This window comes from Astatotilapia calliptera, chromosome 8 (assembly GCF_900246225.1).
Source record: "Astatotilapia calliptera chromosome 8, fAstCal1.2, whole genome shotgun sequence".
NCBI classification, from domain to species: domain Eukaryota; kingdom Metazoa; phylum Chordata; class Actinopteri; order Cichliformes; family Cichlidae; genus Astatotilapia; species Astatotilapia calliptera.
This window is the reverse complement of record NC_039309.1, coordinates 1,875,650-1,895,337: the sequence shown is the minus strand read 5'-3', so window position 1 is coordinate 1,895,337 and position 19,688 is coordinate 1,875,650. Positions and strand designations below refer to the sequence as shown.

At 46.3% G+C, this 19,688-nt stretch overlaps 1 protein-coding gene across 1 annotated transcript in view; it reads left to right on the top strand.

The window, feature by feature from the left end:
* LOC113027959 (glutamate receptor ionotropic, delta-1-like) overlaps nucleotides 1-18,780 on the top strand; it is a 107,558-nt gene extending 88,778 nt beyond the window's left edge. The window contains exons 13-15 of the mRNA XM_026177826.1: nucleotides 6,773-7,013; nucleotides 10,294-10,432; nucleotides 16,233-18,780. Coding sequence (XP_026033611.1) covers nucleotides 6,773-7,013; nucleotides 10,294-10,432; nucleotides 16,233-16,699 — 847 coding nt within the window. The 3' untranslated portion in view covers nucleotides 16,700-18,780. The remainder of the gene's footprint in view (nucleotides 1-6,772; nucleotides 7,014-10,293; nucleotides 10,433-16,232) is intronic.
* Nucleotides 18,781-19,688: the final 908 nt, after the last annotated feature.

Here is a 19,688-nt window from a genome sequence, read left to right as displayed (position 1 = left end):
ACCTCTCGTCTGTGTCGCAGCAGGCCTCCTCACCTGCCTCCCAGGTGTGCACGCTCTGTGATTTGGCGTGGGGAATGAAAGCAGCTGGAGTCCGAGGAGCCGCTCTGAAAGCGTCTGAACCGACCGCGTGAAGTTTGGGAGCAGCCGTGACTCTCTGTGTAATCCTGCGACAAACAGGAAGCCACAAACAGCCGCTGTGAGCGTTAATAGAGATTTTAACACAAAGCATTAGCAGCAGCACCGCTGTGCTGCGAGTGCTTCATCACCACAGAAAAGGGGAAATGGCTTCTTCAGGCTGCGTTAGAGGCAGCGTGGGAGGGCCGCCCGGGGCCCGACTCCATGAAATGTCAACTATGCCTCCTCCTATCTTGTCTTCTTCATCCTTTGCTCTCTGTTTCCTCATCCTCTCAGGTCGTGTTCACGCAGCGGGCTAATCCCGTTTCTCTTTAAAGCTTTGAGACTGTCCGCTTTGTCACCGAAGAGCGACCACAGGACAGGATAACACAGCACAGCCATTGAAATCCAGGGAACACCTGCACAGTTCAATAGTAAATCAGATGAATCCAAGTTTAATCTGCCTCGGGTCATTGTAAGAACCGGCTGAGAGGTGACCCTCAGCAGGAAGCTCCTCCAAGAGAAAGCTGATGTCCAGTTACAACAATGTTTGATGGGCGAAGGAGCAGCAGGGAAAAACTCGTTTGTGCACGTTTGTTTTAATGTTTTTCCTTTGAGCAGAAATGCTTAAAGAGCCACGTGATTCTGACCGCCGCACATTTTCTAGCAGCTGCTTTACTGTGAGTCTCAGTAAGCCGGATCGAAGTGCGCATGGATGGGATTTCCTCCTCTGCCTGCGGATAACCGTCCTGTATTAAAGCTTAACAAGATGTTTGGGGGTGATAGCCAGCATGTGTGAGTCTCCCCCACAGTTACACGCAGAGAGCCTCTCGCAGTAATGGAGGTACCACACAACACCTCCTCAGTCTGACAGCAGCAGAGGTCTGTGTTGGATGGGGAGAAGTCAGTAACTTCATGTTAACATTTTTCTGACTTTACCATAAAACACAACGATGACCAGATTAGAGCAAATCTAGGAAGTCCAAATGTTTCAGGAGAGGAATCTGCGGATGGAAAATGATCGTACCCAGCAGCTCAAGTTCCACTCATGATTTCACAGAGGATGAATCCTCTCAGTCACATCCTCATGCGTCCATCCACCGAGTTCTCTCGGCTAGCTCTTTCCCCTTGGACGACTCCTGGAGGGCGTACCCTCGCTTCTCCTTTCTGACCTGAGCGGTGTCCATCCTATTTCAGACCTGCTTCCACAACGAGGCGACTCGCTGTGCATCAGCTTACTGTACAGCTTACTGAGGCTACCACAACCTGGAGTATCCACTGACACCAACCATCAGCTGTGAAGCTTCGGACAGTTCAGTTGATGTGTGTCTGCAGACCTGCAGCAAACCCGCGTCGTCACTCTTAAACTTCAGGGTTTAGCAGTGTTTTAATATTTTACTCTGGGATATGAGAGCGATGCCGATGCTCGTATTCAATCCTCAACGAGCAGCAAAAAGAGTTAAAGTAGGTTTTGATTGGGCCTCATCACCTCCTCTGGCCTCAGTCTGCAGGAGATCTGAGGCGCGAGTCTGTGAAAGGAGCTGGATTTGCATGATTGTCGTCCTGCTTTTGTTCCTCTTGTGTTTCCAGCTTCTCCATCATGGCGTCACCTTTTACTCCTCCTCCCTCTGTTCCTCGCACCTCCTCCTTAATTAAAGGTGTTTATTTAGGGATTAATTTGCACCCCGAACGGAGACAAAACGCTCCTTCCCGCCCGGCTCAGCAAGCATCCGACAGCCCGAGGCGCCCCGGCAGCACGGCACTCGGGGACGTGTAGGAATAATGTGCTCGGGTGTTAAATTGAGAGCAGAGCTATTGTTCAGCACAAAAACCATTATCTCCACATTTCCAACCATCATTTTAATACCTCGTCCCATAACTGCTGTATTACCTCATGTGATAATCCTGCCATTAATAACCTTTGCAGACTTTGTTGCTTCTGCTGCTCATTTGTGCTGTGAAACTATTTTGTCCTCGGGCTGTTTCGGGGGGGTACAGATGGAAACGCCGGCGCTCTGACCTTCAGCATGTTCACGCTGAGCTGAGCAGATTAAATATAGCAAATTGGGCTCTGATTGTACTGTAGCTGAAAGTGGTTTGGACTTCTGTGGTCATGGCAGAGTTGCTTAATTAACTACATAAATGAACAACAGCACCAGGCCTGCTGGCTGAAACTGCCACCAGGTCTTTGTACAGGACGCGTAGCCATGTGAACACGTTCACGTACCCAGCCACATGTTCCAGGTTTCCAGAGGATCCGTGCTCCTGGTTGCTGGGATACGCTGGCGCTCTTATTTCCACACAAAATGCTGAGAAACTCATTAATATGAACTTTTCATCAGATTTATTCATCCAACGCCAAAATGCAGCAAGAGTCACCTCAAGACCCTTTATGTTGTGAGGTTAAGGACCCAACAACAATACAGACAACGGCCCAACAATCAAACTGCCTCCTGTGAGCGAGCGCTTTGGCGTCAGTGGGACAGAAAAACTCCTGTTTAACAGGAAGTAGGCTCAGGGAAGGGGAAGCCGTCTGCAGCGACCGGTTGGGCGTGAGAGGAGGAAGGCTGGACATCTTCCTGTCACAGAAGTCGGCCTCTCCACTGACTGGGCAACGATATTCAGCTAAATCAGAGTTTGAAGAATAAATGATTTATTTTCAGCCGCATCGAATCACAACGACAGTCGGGGCGCTTTATGTTGGATAAATGCTGATTTGATCCCGTCTCTCTCAAAGAAATGAACAGTCTCTGCTGAGTTACATTTATTTTAGCGCAGATCTCAACCAAAGACTCAGGAAAAACATATTTTGCTGTAGAAAAACTCTGAACCCTTGAAGCTTCGGCCCCATGCACAGTCTGAGGTCTGGGGACTGGCGAGACCACTCCGTATCTTAATGTGCTTTGTTTGGGTCATTGTCATGATGGAGGATCCATACACCACGTCACTTCAGTGTTCTGGCTGAGAGAAGGAGATTCTTCTCTGAGATTTTACCCTACGTCCCCTCAATGTGGTGTCCTGTACCCCTAACAGAAAGGTGCAGTGTGTTCAATCAAGCTCCTACCACGTAGATTTATTCTGATCCAAAACTTCTCTCGTCATCCCATGAACTGAGATCTCGAACGGAGCTCCAGACTAGCGCTGCCACAAATGATTATTTTGATAGTTGACTACGCACTGATTATTTTTGCGATTAGTCGACTAATCAGATCATCATCCATTGGACGTAAAACTACAGCTTATTGCACCAGCAACATCTGCTCTTATATATCATTAGCTTACAGTTTTAAGTGTTTAAGGTGAAATTTGCAGATTGTTTCGGTGAAGTTTAATAAACTCCTTGCTATCTAAAATATAACAGGACACCGGAGTAAATTCTGGAGCATCTCACACTTCTGATAATCAGCTGTCTGCTTGAGTTTATTCAGCTGTGTAAAAACTATAACTTTAATCTCAGCCAAACAGATTTACTCAGGAACAAATAAAATACTAAAAAAGCCAAACAATAACATTTTTAAGTTATCTAAGTGACTCATATATCATGTTTAACCTGAGTAGTGAAAGACGGCGGTGGGTTTGAAAACGATTTGTCGGGAGTCCGGTGTTCTCACGGCTCTAGTTAGCCTAGCCCCCGGCTAGCTATCGAGCTAGTGGGTAACAGACGTCTCCGAAAACGTCGGAGCGCTTTTGAAAATATGTGGTGTCCTGATAAACTGAGCAGATATTTGAGGTTTACACAGCTACATTCTCGCCTGAAAATATGTTAAACGTTTATTTTGTGACCCAGAAAGAATAATAAGAGTAACATTAAAACTAACTAGCTGCCGCCATTGTTGGAAACTGAGCTGGGACGCGCTATGAATTCTGGGACACAGCTTCTTCTTCTTCGGGGTTTAACGGCAGCTGGCATCCTTGTACATGCGGTGCTGCCATTTTCTGTTTCAGTCCGTTATTACACTCTTAAATCCTACTACTCATTCCTGCGTCTTTCAGGATCTTACAAAGCTTCAAACGACGCGTCGACTATTAAATCAGTCGTCGACGATTTTGATAGTCGACTAATCCTGGCAGCCCTAGTCCAGACCCAGAGCGTCTGACCCCAACAGCTGTCACCTTCTCACCAGGCTTCCTGCTGATGGTCTTGTAGTTTATTCCAGCCTTGTGCAGGTCTGCATCTTCTCCCTGACGTCCTTTAACAGCTCGTTGGACGTTGGAAGAAAGCGATTCTGTCGTGCTTCATAAACGACGAGACAATATCAGGAGTGTTTCCAACTGATTGACTGTAACTCACGTGAGCACTCGGCTAATCTGTGGGTCGCTCCGTCACATACGCATCAGGTTATAACTTTTACGTAACACATTTTTCTGGACTCTTGGTTGATATTCTGTCTCTCCATTAAAATAAAACTACCATTAAACTCAGAGGCTCTTTGGACGTTCAGCAGGAGATGAAATATTATCTCCCCACTGTCACATGATCCCTACGACGGCGGTCACGTCAAAGACCTTATTCTCTGCTCTTTGGTTGGTTTCAAACTGTTGAGTCATCGTGGGCGGAACAACAAATAAATCCAGCTGCTGTGCTGAAAGGATGAAGCCACAAATCATCACCTGCATTCAGCCTCAGCGGGGGAAAGGAGCTCAGTGCAGAAGCTTACGATTGATGCGCCGTGATTATTTTCCAACGACGGCGAAATCCCCGTCGCATTGAATTCGATGGTTCACAATCTCATTTCATGGAAAAGTCTGAATCTTGGAACGCCTCCCCTCGTCTATAACATTGATTAGCACCGTGTAACACGTGGTGTAATGGCCCATAATGACCCCCCGGGCAATGACAAAATTACAGCCGTGATGAGCCGAGGTACATCGCTCCGTACCGTGGTACATCGCTCCGTACCGTGGTACATCGCTCCGTACCGTGGTACATCGCGGGCCTATTGTGGGATTTTTTGGCAAATTTAAATAATTAGAGCGAGAAAGTCTCGGCCTTCTCCGAACTGTCTGTTCTTCTTCACGTCGTAGGTTGATGTCGCGAGGTAAACTGGGCCACGCGGACGCGCAGCTGCTCGCTGTGATGCTTTTTCTAGTTTTGAATCATCAGCTTTAATTTGTTCCAAGTGTAAAAACTGCCTCTGCAGATCAGATCTACTTCATCAGATCTTAATGGGAAAAAAATCGATGCTTCTCTCAGCTGAAAATGTGTCTATTCAGAGCCTGCGGAGTCTTGTACAGCAGTTCACAGGCCTGCAGGCCAGTTTTCCCATGACTTCAGAAACAGGACGTGTTCCTGAGTAAAGAGGGCGCGAGGTCGAACGGAGATGAAGGACGATGGGATACCGAGAACAGCCGAGAGCATCGACAGGCTCCGACCGTAACGAGAGGGGAGGATTTAAAAACACACACTGATGCTTAGACAGTTACATCTTATGAAAGCGCACCTGACAAAGTGAAAGAGATGAATGTGATTACATTTGTTATATTTAGTTTTGTTTGACAGTGGCTGACGGGGGGCGTCCCCTTCAGAGGCTGTGCTTCCTTTACAGCATCCTTAAAGCTCAGTCTGTGCACTTTCCCTCTGTCCTGTTATTTCTTCTTTGTTGCTTTGACTCAGTCTGAACTGTTGTACCTTCTACACTTTCTTTGTTATCAGTGCAAAGTGTAACGTTACTAATACAGCCCTGATAAAAAAAAGCTTAAGACCACCTGAAAAATGGCCAAAACTCATATTTTGCATGGTTGGATCTTAACAAAGCTCAGAGTCGAGCTTCAACATGCAACAAGAAGAAATGGGAGGTTTTTTTGAGCCTGCGATTTATTGAGAGCAACACTTAAACTGAAACAGGCTGAACGTGCTTAAAGGCCAAAAATGTGGATTTATTGTCATTTTCTGTCAGGTAGTCACACCGTCACCACGTTCTGATGGCAAAGGCAAAAAAAGTTTCCTTTTTTGAACATTGTCAGTTTCTTCTTGTCGCAGGTTGAAGCTCTACTTGGAACCTCGTTAAGATCCAACCATGCAAAATGTGATTGTTGCCATTTTTCAGGTGATCATAAACTTTGGATCCTGACTGTATGTTCTTGTTGTAAGGAGCAGGCGTGATCGGTGCACACGTGTCGGTGGGTCGCTCGCTCCTGTGTCGTTCTGTTTTCAGACGCCGTGCATCAGCAGCGGGAGATCTAACAGCATGAAGGAAGCTAGAACGGGTTGGAAATGTCAACACCAGCTTTTATTTCTTTGTAGTTTGTTTGCCAGCAAAGACAAAAAGAAACACATTTTCGTCCACAAACGTGTGTTTGGATGTATTTGTCTTTGGAAAGCAGGAAATCGGTGTTAAGCGGACACCTTTTGCTTCGGCACATCTCACACTTCATGTAAATAAAAGCTGGAGAATCAGGAGAATGGCTTGTATTTATCTGAGCTGGACAAAGTAAGACGTTGAGGTGCGTTCTCACGGTAGGCTGGGATTTATTAGGCGCTGCAGAGCGACTGCGACTCTGCTGCGTGTGCAGAGGAGACGCCGCAGTAAGACTGTGTGACATAGCAGCGAGCGCGACGTCCCGCCCGAGGGTCGCAGACTGTTCTTGTTGCCTTCGGGTAAGAAGGATTAATTGGTGTTCTCTGCGTCTCACCTGCTGCTCTCGTCTCTTCTTCCAGGATCTTGGAGCTGCAGGAGAAAGGCGACCTGGACATCATGAAGCAGAAGTGGTGGCCCCGCGCCGGCCGCTGCGACCTCAGCAGCCACGCCAGCGCCCACCCCGATGGCCGCTCCCTCAAGCTGCACAGCTTCGCCGGCATCTTCTGCATCTTGGCCGCGGGCCTGCTGCTGGCCTGCCTGGTGGCTGGGCTGGAGGCTTGGTGGAACAGCAACCACTGCCGCCAGGAGCAGCCCAAAGAGGTGACCGAGCACAGGGCCCGGCGGACGGGCCAGCGGGGGGAAGACACTGCCACACTCTACTTTAAGGATCCAGCCGCAGACGCGAGCCCCGACTTAGTGGAGCTCCAGTACACCCAGCTGTAGAGGAGAGAGGTTTAGGAGTCAGTCTAGTGTCGGAGAGCTGGGGGACAGAGGGCGGGAGGCAGGGCAGAGTAGGTAGATGTGCTCTGTGCCGCTGACTGAAATCAAATTTGGTCTCTTCTCCTTATTATTACTACACCCCCTTCATGTTTTTATTTTACCCGTGCATCGCTCCCCACCCACCCTGTCCCCAACTACCAGGGCACACTCCACCTCACCATTACCTTTACTAATATGCTCATAAAACGACGAGGCCTTACGAGCAAACGGTGCCGAATTAGCTCAGCCAGCCAGGGATCAAATCCCAGCGTGGAAGCACCCGCAGACTTTAATGATTAATTCCCGCAGCGGCGGCTCTGTAGCATTCAAGGGCTCGGTATTGAATTATTGCTATAAACTCATTTTGTGTGGTAAGGCTTTGGTAATTTTCTGCACCCAGGGGTTGTTAAAAGAGATTATAATTAGCAGGAGAGGGTGGGAGCTTGCTGAGGCAGAGAAGGACACTTACGGAGTTTTTAGCGTGGAAAGAAAAAGTTGTTTGTCACATTAAACGCAGCTCGACCTGCGTTTCAACAACCGTGCACTGTTGCTGTTGGAAACTGGAGCCTCACCAAGTGCCTGCCGAATAAGAATCACTGAGAACTCAGCGACCACCTCGCTCTTTTATGAATGAAACACACGCTGCTCTTACAGCCGAGCTAATAGTTACACCTGCGGTTCGTGAAAGATGAACGCACCCCCGATCGATATTAATGAACGGCCGCCTCCTCGAAAGCTGGAAACATCCCGTAATTGAAACGTCTTTAGTGGATAATTATCCGGAACTTCTGCCGTCACAGCAGGATCGTATTGTTCCGATTTAACACGACGTCATTAAAAAACACAAATCTGTGTTAACCTCTCAGAGTGACGCTGTCCCTGTGCCAAACAATAGGCTCTGACGTACAAGTGCTCCGTGTAATTTTACGCTGCTGCCATTTCAAAGTGTGAATGTGGGAACTTTGGCTCTGCAGATGAGAATCTGACAGTTTCAGTGGCTGCTGCTGCTGCACATCTGCAACAGGCCATAAAGCTTCAATAACAAAATCTGACTCCAAAACAAATTCAGCATCAGCTCATCGAGTTTCGTCCCATCGGAGTCGTGAACGTGCGGCTCTTTAGCTGCTAAATGTTCCACTTTGCTCACCTCGCTGGGCTCCAACTGTCTGCTGTGCAAAGTGGCTCTTTAGAGCTTTTTTCCCTGAAAGGGCCACAAAAGATTTATGCAGGGAGCTCATCAACGTAACCTTTCACTCTGTCTGCAGCCACAGAAGCAAGCGTGCAGGAAACTCAGTAACAAAGATCAGTACTTTCCGTCAGTATTAAAATAAATATCCAATCGCAAACTAAGTCATTAATAATCAGGTTTCATGCATAATCGTTAGTGGCAGCCAATCTCCTCACACCAGAGCTGTGACATCACTCAGCATGAAATATGGACATGAGTTTAAATGGGACATTTTGACACCGGAAACACCTTCAGTCGGCTGGTTTCTGTGCAGAGTGATGCTTCAGACATCAGCCTGCAGAGAACAGAGCGAGGCAGCCGTCTGCTTCTGTGTCAGTGTGAGAGGATAAAAGCTTTGAACAGAGATCAGCTGGCCTCATATAACACAATACCAACACAGGGCAGCGTGCAACTACAGATGAATTTGGATGCCCCATCACAACTCAACAAGCAGCCCATCAGAAAGCACTGACCTGCAGCACAAAGCTCCCTGTAAAGTCTCAACCACCCAGACATCTGCTAATAAACATCCTAGAGTCTCCCCGTGCACCAAAACTGGAGCTCAGACTTCTAGAAAGGTCTGTTAGTACAACAACGTCCCAACAGCCGTATAGTTGGTCAGATAATGTCATTAAAAATGTTCCAGCAGCACAAACATGGTCCACAGGTCCAGTTCAGGGACTTCAGTTGGCTGAGGTGGAGAATAGCAGACAGCTAGCAGCTGCAGCCGCCTGTGTCACCATCCACCTGCCAGTCAACATTGGAGTCTATGCGGTAAGACTCACTGATGGGGACAGCCCCAAGTGGACAAGAGAGGAACTGCAGCTTGTGGCAGTTCCACAGTGAGTTCAAATTACCAAAAAAACCCACAATCCTCTGTGAAACTGAAATTATGTCACATGCATCATTTGAATAAGCTTTGAGTGACCAGAGTTACTCACATCTTTATTTATAATCACAACAACAGTTGCCTCAAGACAACTGTAAAGTAAAGACCCTCCAATAATACAGAGAAAAACCCAACAATCATATGACCCCCTATGAGCAGCACTTTGGTGACAGTGGGAAGGAAAAACTCCCTTTTAACAGGAAGAAACCTCCGGCAGAACCAGGCTCAGGGAGGGGCGGGGCCATCTGCTGCGACAGGTTAGGAGTGAGGGGAGGAAGGCGGGACAAAGAGATTAATGATCAGCTGATAACTACGATGTGGTCGCTTCTGACTCCACAAAACGTACGATGACAGAAGCTGCGATGCTAAACCCGAGTTAGCTCCATTCAGCCTTTGACTCCTCCTTCCAGTCATACATGACGTTTGTTATTGGTTGAGAACCACCAAGTATTCAATGTTAAACATGATGGTGGGACAGAAATACAGGAGGAGAATGGATGTTGGGGCTACACTGATACTGACGTGTGTGCTGTGTGTTACAGTGGTTATTGTGTGGTCTGTATATTGTTTGAAACGGGGACACGGGCGCTACCAAAGACACCGCTCGAACACGAAACTGACCTCAGACCTGCCTTTCCATGTCCTACCTCCAGACATCAACAACATACACCTCCCAGCACTACACAGGGCCGACCTCACCTCACTGTGCGAACACCCCCAGACAGGCTTCAGTCATGTGACAGGGGACAAACGGGCAGGAAGGCCTCGATGTGGATCCATAAACTAAAGTGTGAGCAGGCAGTGTGCACGCTGGGTGTGTCACCCTTTAGCAATAAGATCTGTCTCCGACATCCCCGTCCATAACCCCTGGTTCTATCACTGTGTCACGTCTTATTGCAAATTATATGTCAATGTGGACACCCCTGTTATCTATCTCCTCTCCTTCTCTCCATCTATCCTTTTCATTTTTTGATTTACACTTGACTGTCTATGATCTCGTGCAGGTTACTAAGGATTACAGGCTGGCAAGGGTTTCTGGTCCATTGACATATAATGACATTACAACTGCTTCATCGGAGGGGAGGAGGGACATTTGGACAGACAGAGAGAGAGGCTGGGATGAAGCAGAAGCTATTGATACAGGTCAGAATAGACCTCCTATATACAACCTTCTAAAATACGACAAAAGAAATCAAACACATCTGTGCCGTCGCCAAGCTCCTCTTTGTTTTTGTTCTTTCCTTTCGGGGGTTAAAGTCTTTCTGATTTTCTGAAACTAAATCTGCAGGCATACAGGAAGTCATTTTTGTCAGTTTCCAGCACAAATTCAATTATGTCTGTGATCATCTTAAAGGTTAGAACTCATTCTTCCCCTGGTATAATGCTTATTAAGCAGCGTTTGCTAATTAGAGGAGTGTAGAATAATAATAAAATAAAGAATTAGGATTTTGCTCTATGCAGATGATAAAGTTGTAACCTTCTGAGAACTCGCTACTAACGCTGCATCCCGTCATCATTAGAAACCTTCCCGGTTCTCACGGTGCCTTTTCTGTTTCTCCTTGCTTTCTCTCATTTGGTCATCTTTAACTGTTTGAACACATCTCATAAGGGCTGACCTCACACCTCAGTTTGACCTGTTTCGGGAGAACAGAATCACCAAGGTTCACGACAAACTCAGTGCCTTTCACGCAGCTTTTATTGAGCAGTGTTTGCATAAACCTTTAAAAATTCATCAAGACATCTACGAGAAATGGAGCAGCTCAATATCAGAAAGCCTGATAAGGCTAGTTTTGAGTTGGTGGCCATAAGAATATTGGTGATCGTGCCTACAACCAGCAAGCAGCTCCGTGGAAGGCCTGCACGTGCATTTGCAAACCTTTGCCTTGAATTTAATTTTAACATTGCAAGGAGCCAAATCTCTCACAGGACAAGCAGTGAGTGTGAATCGTGTTGAGGTGACTGAGAAGCTTCAGGAAACAGCTCAGGAAGTCATAGCAGAATTTTGCATCTGACCCTGGAGAGTATAAGATGCTTCTGGTTGAGCCACTTTCAGCCCTGGATACTGAACTCTTCCCCTTAAAACTCTGGGTTTTAAGGGGAAGAGTCTTTGGGTTGTAGATGGAGAACCAGCTTTTATCCTTGACGTAAACTCACACGAAAACTCCCACATGTAAGAAAATCTTTTTTGTTTTTCACAGGCAAAGTCTTTTTGATCGTACCTTCTGTTTCTCCGTCTGAATCAGCTCTGTGTAGCTGCTGTGTGAAAGTGGCAGCTGGCAAATTTCCCTGATGGAGCCAGACTGCATTAGAAAAAGTCTGACTTTAAGACTTTTGGAGAGCCACTTAGCTAACAGCAAATTAGCTTCACAAAGCCAGACTCCATTTCAGATTTCATTGTAAAAATGATCCAGTCAACTGAAGTGGCAGCTGGAGCCTGAAGCGTTCAATCTGAACAGTGTGGCGTTCACATGTGATGTCACTCGCCGTGAACCCGGCGATCTCCTTGAAAAAATGTTGCACCTGCGCCTGGATCGTTTTTCCTCTGCACAGGTTCTGATCGATGCTTTGAGAGCTCTCGGACGTTTTGAAAATAAAGGTCAATAACAGCTTAAGAAAGTCATGCACTCATCTAAATACTTGTATCAAGACCTTCTGACCTAAGCGTCTGGGTCAGCAGCACTTTATTGATTAAGATGTCCATCGATCGACTGAAAACCACAATGACGAACGCAGAAAATATGGTTTTGCTTTGCCAAGCCGAATCTAAATTGAAAGAAACGATTTGCCTCACTTGACCTTTCATCTTATGGTGTCAGTAGCTGGTAATAAAGTTTTGACCTATCGGTTATTGCTCGTTTCTAAGCCTAAAATAAGACAGCGAGATGATTAAGACTGTAGATGATTGCTAACTGCGGCTTTACCGAGTGTGCTTATCTGGAGGCTTTGACCACGTTGTGGATTCAACGATTAAATGAAGACACAGAAATGTTGTTCTGGATTTTATTGCACGCGTGATGAATATTATTACCTGCTTCCTGAGGACTGCATGCCGTGTGTCATGTTTCCAGACGTCTGTGGCTTTTGTTCAGCATTTCTGTGTTTGTTATTTAAGTGATGACCGAGCAAATTTAACTCTTTCATTAAAAAACTGACTGTTTTTGAAAATCAGTATTGCAGTAAAACAGGATTCTCCTCCATTTAAACGCGCTTGGTGATGCTGGCTGGTCAGCAGGAGGACTAACTGCAGTTGGTGGTAAAGAGCAAACCAACGATACCTTTAAACCACACCTGGAAAGCTGGCAGGAAACCTCCGGGTCTCAAGTCCTACACGAAGGATTATTTTGGTCTTCGTCTCTTTGCCACATAAAATTCCTCAAACCTGCTGAAACATGGACTGTTTTTGGCACCTACACAGAACTGTCGTAGAACTGATGGGAAACACGTGTTGGGAAGATGTCGGGCTACTTTGTGCTCATTGACTTTTCTAGAAGTTTCTAGAAGTCTGCTGGAGAGATGAACTCATCTAGTGTTTGTTGATGGTGCGAGAGACGCTGGTCCAACGTTTACTCCAAATTCTTCCACAGACATTTAGCTGGACTGAGATGAAGTGACAGCATTATTAACATGATTGTCACCCTCAGCCCTCGTGTGGCGGTTCCCTCTAAGCAGGACCATGGCACAAAAAGAGCCCCTCACGAATAATCAAAAATCCAAAGGCTTGTTTGGGCTCCAGCAAGCGCACAGATCCGTCAGTCAGCTGCGGCTTTTAAAACGCGTCACTATACTATCGAGATTTGGTTGAAAACTGAAAGGTGACAACACTTTTCCAGGATTTTGGAAAGATATTGGAAAAACGATTCTTAAGACGAAAAGAAAGACTCTTGCACAAAGTCCTGCAAGAAGACATCTGGTCCTATCAGAGTGAAGATCACGGCCCTCTGCCTGGACCTCAGTGGCTACTTTCAAGTCACAAAGGATGAATAAAGTTTTGTAGATTTTGGTCATTCTACGTTTAAGAAAGAAGGTTACCCAGGGTACAACCCTCACCAGGCCCAAAACTGGCCAATGAGCATGCAGCTGGACAGTCGAGTGCTCTTGAAGAACGCTGAGATGGCAACAATGAAAACACTAGGATACAGTTTCACGCGTTGCTGCTAATTTAAAAACAGAAATGCAAACACAAGTTCTTGTCTTTTATCTTTTTTATTGCGCTTGATTGGCAGTTCTGACCAACTTACACAGTCAAGTATTACCTACTATATAAAAGTGTACGCGGCGTCTAAATGGAAATGATTCTCCTTTGCTGATCTTATTCATAATAAGCCTCTGGACAGTGAAAACATATCCTCGTAAGAAGCTGCTGGTCAGAGGTGCAGAGGTGTTCAGGAGGAAGAGATGTGCTTTCACTGTTCAACTAAATTTTGAGTTGAAATGACTTCCTTATACAACCAGAAAAGACAACTTTGACCTTTCATCTTTCCACCAAATCTCAACATCTAGCAAAGTTCTCCTCAGCTGGGTTGGATGTAGAGACACAGTCGATGGTGACCTTTGGATAATAAGACGTTATCAGATGGAAGATGTCGGTGTTAGAGGCGATCGCCGTGCAGAACAGCCTTCGCTCATCTTCGCAGGGCCACTTGAATCTAAAATGAACCAGAAACAATCAGTAACTGTTCTTATCGCACTTGAGCACAACCCACTCGACAGTCACAGTATTTGCAAAGTAGCAGGAAGCAGAGTGATTTAAAAGGCCCCCCAGTGGGAGCACTCACTAAAAGAGCTGTTTGTTTTCCAAATTAATGGAGACTTTCAGACGGCTGTTCTTCCTCTGCACTTACTTCACCAGCCTGCCTTTAACGACCGGCTGAGGTTTAATCCCTGGCATTTATTTATTTAGGCTAGCTGCCAGTTTGAAAACATATTTTAATGAGGCGCTGGTCGGCTGAAACAATAACCTGAGCTGAGATGTTTTAATTGGCTTTGAGAGGAGCTCTCAGAGGCTGGAGTGGGATCATTCAAAGCAAACACGCTGCATGTTCGTGTGTTGCTTAAAGGTTGGAACAAAGGTACACGATTAGCCTCGGCGCTGCTCCACCGCAGCGCATCGAGACGCTCTGAGAGTCGGAGGCTTCGCTAGTGTGTTTCCACCAGAAGGGCTCTCTGCACCACTCTACATGAAGAAATGTTCATCTGCACGGCTCACACTTTACTTTAAATGACTCCGAGACAAACTTCTCCCTTGTTTTTTTCATTTTAAGTCTTCATCCTGCTAACTAAAAGAGCACTGAGGTCAGGTCCTGGGTAGATTTGGTGACACAGAGTGTCGATTGGCCAACAGGAGCATCTGAGAAAATGAAGCTTTGGTTCATTTAATCTACGAGCAAGAAGAAAAGACTAAGCAGGGTGTGATTAGGAGTGCGTGTAATCGGCAGGTCACCAACGTACGAGCAGGCGGCGTCCTTCAGCTTCTCAGTCAGATCGACACCACCACCAAACACCGCGTGAACTCGAGTGCTCTGCAGAGAACCGGCCCTCACACAGCACTCACTGTTTGCAGTTAAAGCCAGCTGCTGGATTGCTAGTTTAACATTTTTAACATTAGCAGTCTGAGACTGCATCCTTTCACCTGACTGAAAATTCACTTTGTGTCATGCATCCAGTCCCTGGATCCAGAATACGGTCTGATTGTGCTCCGAACGTGTCGTAGCTGTAAAGCTTCTCAAATGTCTTTTGTCTGAGCTCATAAAATCTCTCATAATTTAACAAAGCTGCCCAGAACGTTTTGAACAGTCACATGATCTGTTTATCAGTGGAATAAAATCATGAACAGCGATTTTCAGTCCATGCCAGTAGTAATCCCAACAGTGTGACAGTAAAACAGACTCGAAATGATCAAACCTGCGGGGGTGGGGTAGTTGCATGCCTTCTGTATTATGTGCTGCTAACACTGCACCATGACTGAATATGTATGTGGTATTAATCTGTAATGTGTCGTGTGCATTGTGTTGAGTGTCGCCGGTGTCACTGTGAGTTCCTGGGACTAATCTCACTGTGTTTCTGGACTGAAGCGAGCCCGATGCTGGAGCCAGGCTGCGTTCAGGAATGTTAGCTGCTTTGCTGTAAAGCGATTGGCCGCTTTAAGACCCTCTCCTAAAACATCATCCGGCCGGGCTGCAGCAGTCGCACGCGGACGTGTCGAGAATCTGGCCTCAGATTCAAAGCCTCGCTTTCACTATGCGAATCACGCCTCCTTCCTCCCGCACGCCCCTCGTCCTTTATCTTCCCCTGACCAGTGTACTAAAGCAGACCTGCGGTTCAACAGGGAAACACTCGGGTGTCTATTAATACCTAACAAGTATGCATGTCTGCAGTCAGCAGGAGATGCATCGTCAGCCAGTGTGTGCTAGGAAACCAATTCTCTGATCCTCCTGTGACGAGCGTAGCAGCTCCGAGGGCGGCGAGGGCAGAGAAAGCACAAACATAGCTTCAGTTTATGAATCTAAAATTGATCTCAGATGTGATTCATGACAATCTCGACATAGTCAAGCCTCCAACAGCTCTGCAGCACACGACAGTCAGCTTGGCTCCAGGGTCGGTTTCCTCCATACATCAAGCCTTTACTGCTCACTGGCCAAGTTTGATTTCAAGTTGCACATTCAGATTGGTTTCTGTGGCCTCAGTTTCCACTGGGCTCTTCAAACCAGACTACAAAATGAAACCAGGCCGGTCTATCAGCTGGATCGCTGATAGAAGCTCGTCAGTTAAAAAAAAACCCATATCAGATTGAGAATGCATGGAGCACACGCTGACCTGAATCAGTCTGAGAAATCGGCCCATCGCCAATCTCAGCCTCTGTGTCCCTCCCTCCCTCTCTCCCTCCCCCTGTCTCTCCACTGTCCTCCTCCATCCCCACCCCACCGCCCCACTCCTCAACTTATAGGACAAGGAGGTGAATCTGGAACAGGTGCATCGTCGTATGAACAGTCTTTTGGACGAGGACTTGGCCCACAAGCAGATCCCCGGCCCCTCTATCGAGATCTCTGCGCTGGACATCGGCAGCATGCAGCCCAGCCAGGCCTCTCTGGTCCCGGGCCCGGAGTCCAGGCGGGACTACCCGCCCTCGGGCCTCGCTGTGACCACCTTCCTCCCCGGGGAGGGGGGACCACCTCCTCCTCTTCCCCATCCTCACCATGGGGGGACCCTAGGCAGGACGCTACCCCCATCCCAGGGCCCTGGCAGCAGCACGTTGCCCCCGCACCACCCGCTCAGCAGCACCAACCTCAGCGGCACCATGCAGTGCAAACACAGGGCACCCAACGGGGGGCTCTTCCGGCAGAGCCCTGGCAAGACACCCATGCCAATGTCCTACCAGGCAGTCTCCGCAGGACCCATACCCGAAGCCATTGAGGCCACCCACAGTACATCGATATAAGATCGGAGGGGTAAAAGGGGGGCGGTGGGTGGGAGGGAGGCTGCTCTCTGGACCTGGGTCCAGGTTCGGATGCGAGGCGGGTTGGGGAACCCTAGAGGAAAATTATTATAGAGGAAAAAAACATATATGTACAAAGTAAAAAGATTTTGTATCTCACTATCTGTTCAGAAACACACACACGAAAAATCTAACAAAAAACAACAAAAAGCGGGCGGCGGGCTGGAGGGTGTAATTTTTCTCGTGTACATATCTGTAAATACCAAGAGAACGAAGTGAGGTTAAAGTGTATTTTGAATATTCTCAATTTTTGAAGTTGAGTTATAAAAACAAACAAAATGAGATAAAAAAAAATATAAACATTGATGAAAAAGTTATGACTGTTTGAATGGCTTTGTAAATTTTGTTCAATTAAACAATGACGCGAAATTCATTGTGATTGTTTTCTAAGTGCCGAAATTAAACGATGTCTTTCCACAACTCATTGATGTAAACGACTACCCATGATGCACCGCTGTAGGGACATTTTTAGTGGTGGACACCTACTGTTATGCACCTCTGTACCAACCCTATATATATCTTCAGCATCGGACAAAAAAAAATCACTCTTTGTTTTTTCCCCATTTGTATTAAATATATAATATACATAGTTTTTTCCAAGCAAAAGTCTACATTCTTTTCTTACGTTGACTGTAAATGATGTTCATTCAAACACTGAGGGGGAACAAGCGGGTTTTTATTGGGTTCATATTTTACACACAGCTCAATGGTTTGTTTTTATAGCGAGTTTTTATTTGGCGTCAGTACTGTCCAGGTGAGAGTCTGTTTGTGACGAGCAAATGAGCGAAGAAGAGTACGTACGGCTGCGAGCGCACCAACCGCTGTCTTTAGGTCAAACGATGATGCAGTCATGCAAGCCTGGCCTCTTTGTGGAACACGACAGGGTGTAGAACCGTGGCTCCCTACCCACGCGGTACAGGTCTTAGTCTTAAAGTCAAATATCATATTTTTGAACTGTAAATGCAGTCGCGCGTTTGACGTGATGAAATCTCCCAACAGTTTCTGTAGTCCCGTTTAACCACTTACTACAAAAACCTTTTCTGGGTCACGTTAAAGCTTCAAAATTACGAGAATTGCTTCTGTATTTTAAGCTGTGGAAAGAAATGAACATGTTTAGGGTTGGATGAACCACAGACCTTTAGACATCAAACAGAAACCAACCCGACTTCGAGATGAGGAAATCAGGAACACAAAAACACTTGTTCTGGGTTTCAGAGAGATGCTTGCACCTTCTAAATGATGAATAGTTTTAGAGTTCGTCTTCTTCATCGCACCACCAGCAAACCAGTGAAAATCAGTTACAGTCTTTTTCTATGAAACTCTGTCCAGATGCTTTTAGACTAATGAAAAGTTGGCACCAATTTAAAACAAGTACTGGCATGCTTCCCAACTCTGAGACAGACCCTCTTGTTAGCCAAATATATACAAAAAAACAGAAACGGTCCAGAGTATCAGCCAGCCTGGTATTCATTTTATTTGATATTTTTGAGCTTCTGTTTGTATTTGAAGGAAGTGTCAGATTCAAATTGGTGCCAGAACGATTGATGGTTATTAATTTATTCAAACAAACTTCGACAACAGTCGAAGTCTGAAAGTCTGAAATTACAGACCTGAAACACAAGAAAAGTTGTGACAGATCAAACGTATTCGCCTTTCCATCCTTACTCTTACTAACCGCTCCCACAGAGTTCCTAAAGGAGGGCCGACACTTTTGTTTTCAGGCAGTCGTAATGCTTCGTTTGTGGCCAAATATCGAAGCTCGGCCGAGTTCCAACAGCGGTCGGTGTGAACGCAGCCTTAACCTTAAGAAAAAATATAAAGGTACTAAATATATATGTCTTTAATTTTTATACTCGAGAATTTTACGTCACGCTCTCGTACGCAAGTTTCGTCTTGCAAAGCAGTGCAGTTATTCTAACGAGGAGTGAGAGAGTGACTCAGAGAGGCATCGTATTTAATAATAATAATAATGGATACTTTATTGATCCCCATGGGGAAATTACTTGTTTTTCTCTGCATTTGACCCATTCACTCAGTGAAGCAGTGGGCAGCCCACTAAGCAGGCGCCCGGGGAGCAGTGTGTAGGGACGGTACCTTGCTCAGGGGTACCTCAGGGTAGCCGTTAAGTGGATTCAAACCGCCGACCTTCCGATCATGGGGCGACCACTTTACCTACTGAGCTATCCCTGCCCCACAAGTCATTCCTAATGAGATCCATTATCACCTGCAGGGATGACAGAGGGCGTCATTACCCAAAGTGCAGACAGAGGCTCATGATGATGGCCGTTCTGCAGGTGCCATACCTCAACTGCTTGTAAAACAGAGGGAAGTTAAATATATTTGCTAAACACTGGATAGTATTTTCTCTATAGGATACTGTGAGAGGAACATTTATGGTAAAAGTATTTAACAACAGAAATATATAAAACGACCATATCACCCCCACCTTTTTGCTTTTACAAGCACGGTTAACGTGCATCTATGGGCCTAATGACTGTCGACTTCATTTACATTAGCCTGACGCTGGCTGTTCGGATCTATGTTGATCACACACAGTTTTCAGGACATTAGCAGCAAAACGCAGACCCGCTCATCTCTCCATTTATAGAACGTGTACGTGGGCAGAGGAAACTGAGGAACCTTAACTTGTCAGAATGAAGAGCTTTAGTTCCAAAACTGTAGATCGGACATCGAATCTTGTGTTGTTAGTAGGTTTGTGGTTGTTGGACAGGCGGCAGATTAACTCGTTCCTTAAACTACAGACACGAGCGTTCTGTGGAGGTTTTACTGTCCGGTTCTGTCGCACAGCACTTCTTCCACACTGGGGAAACCCAGACTGAAAGATTTTTAAGTGTCCATATCATGTATGTCCACTCTATTCTTACAGACAGACAGTCAGACAGCAGA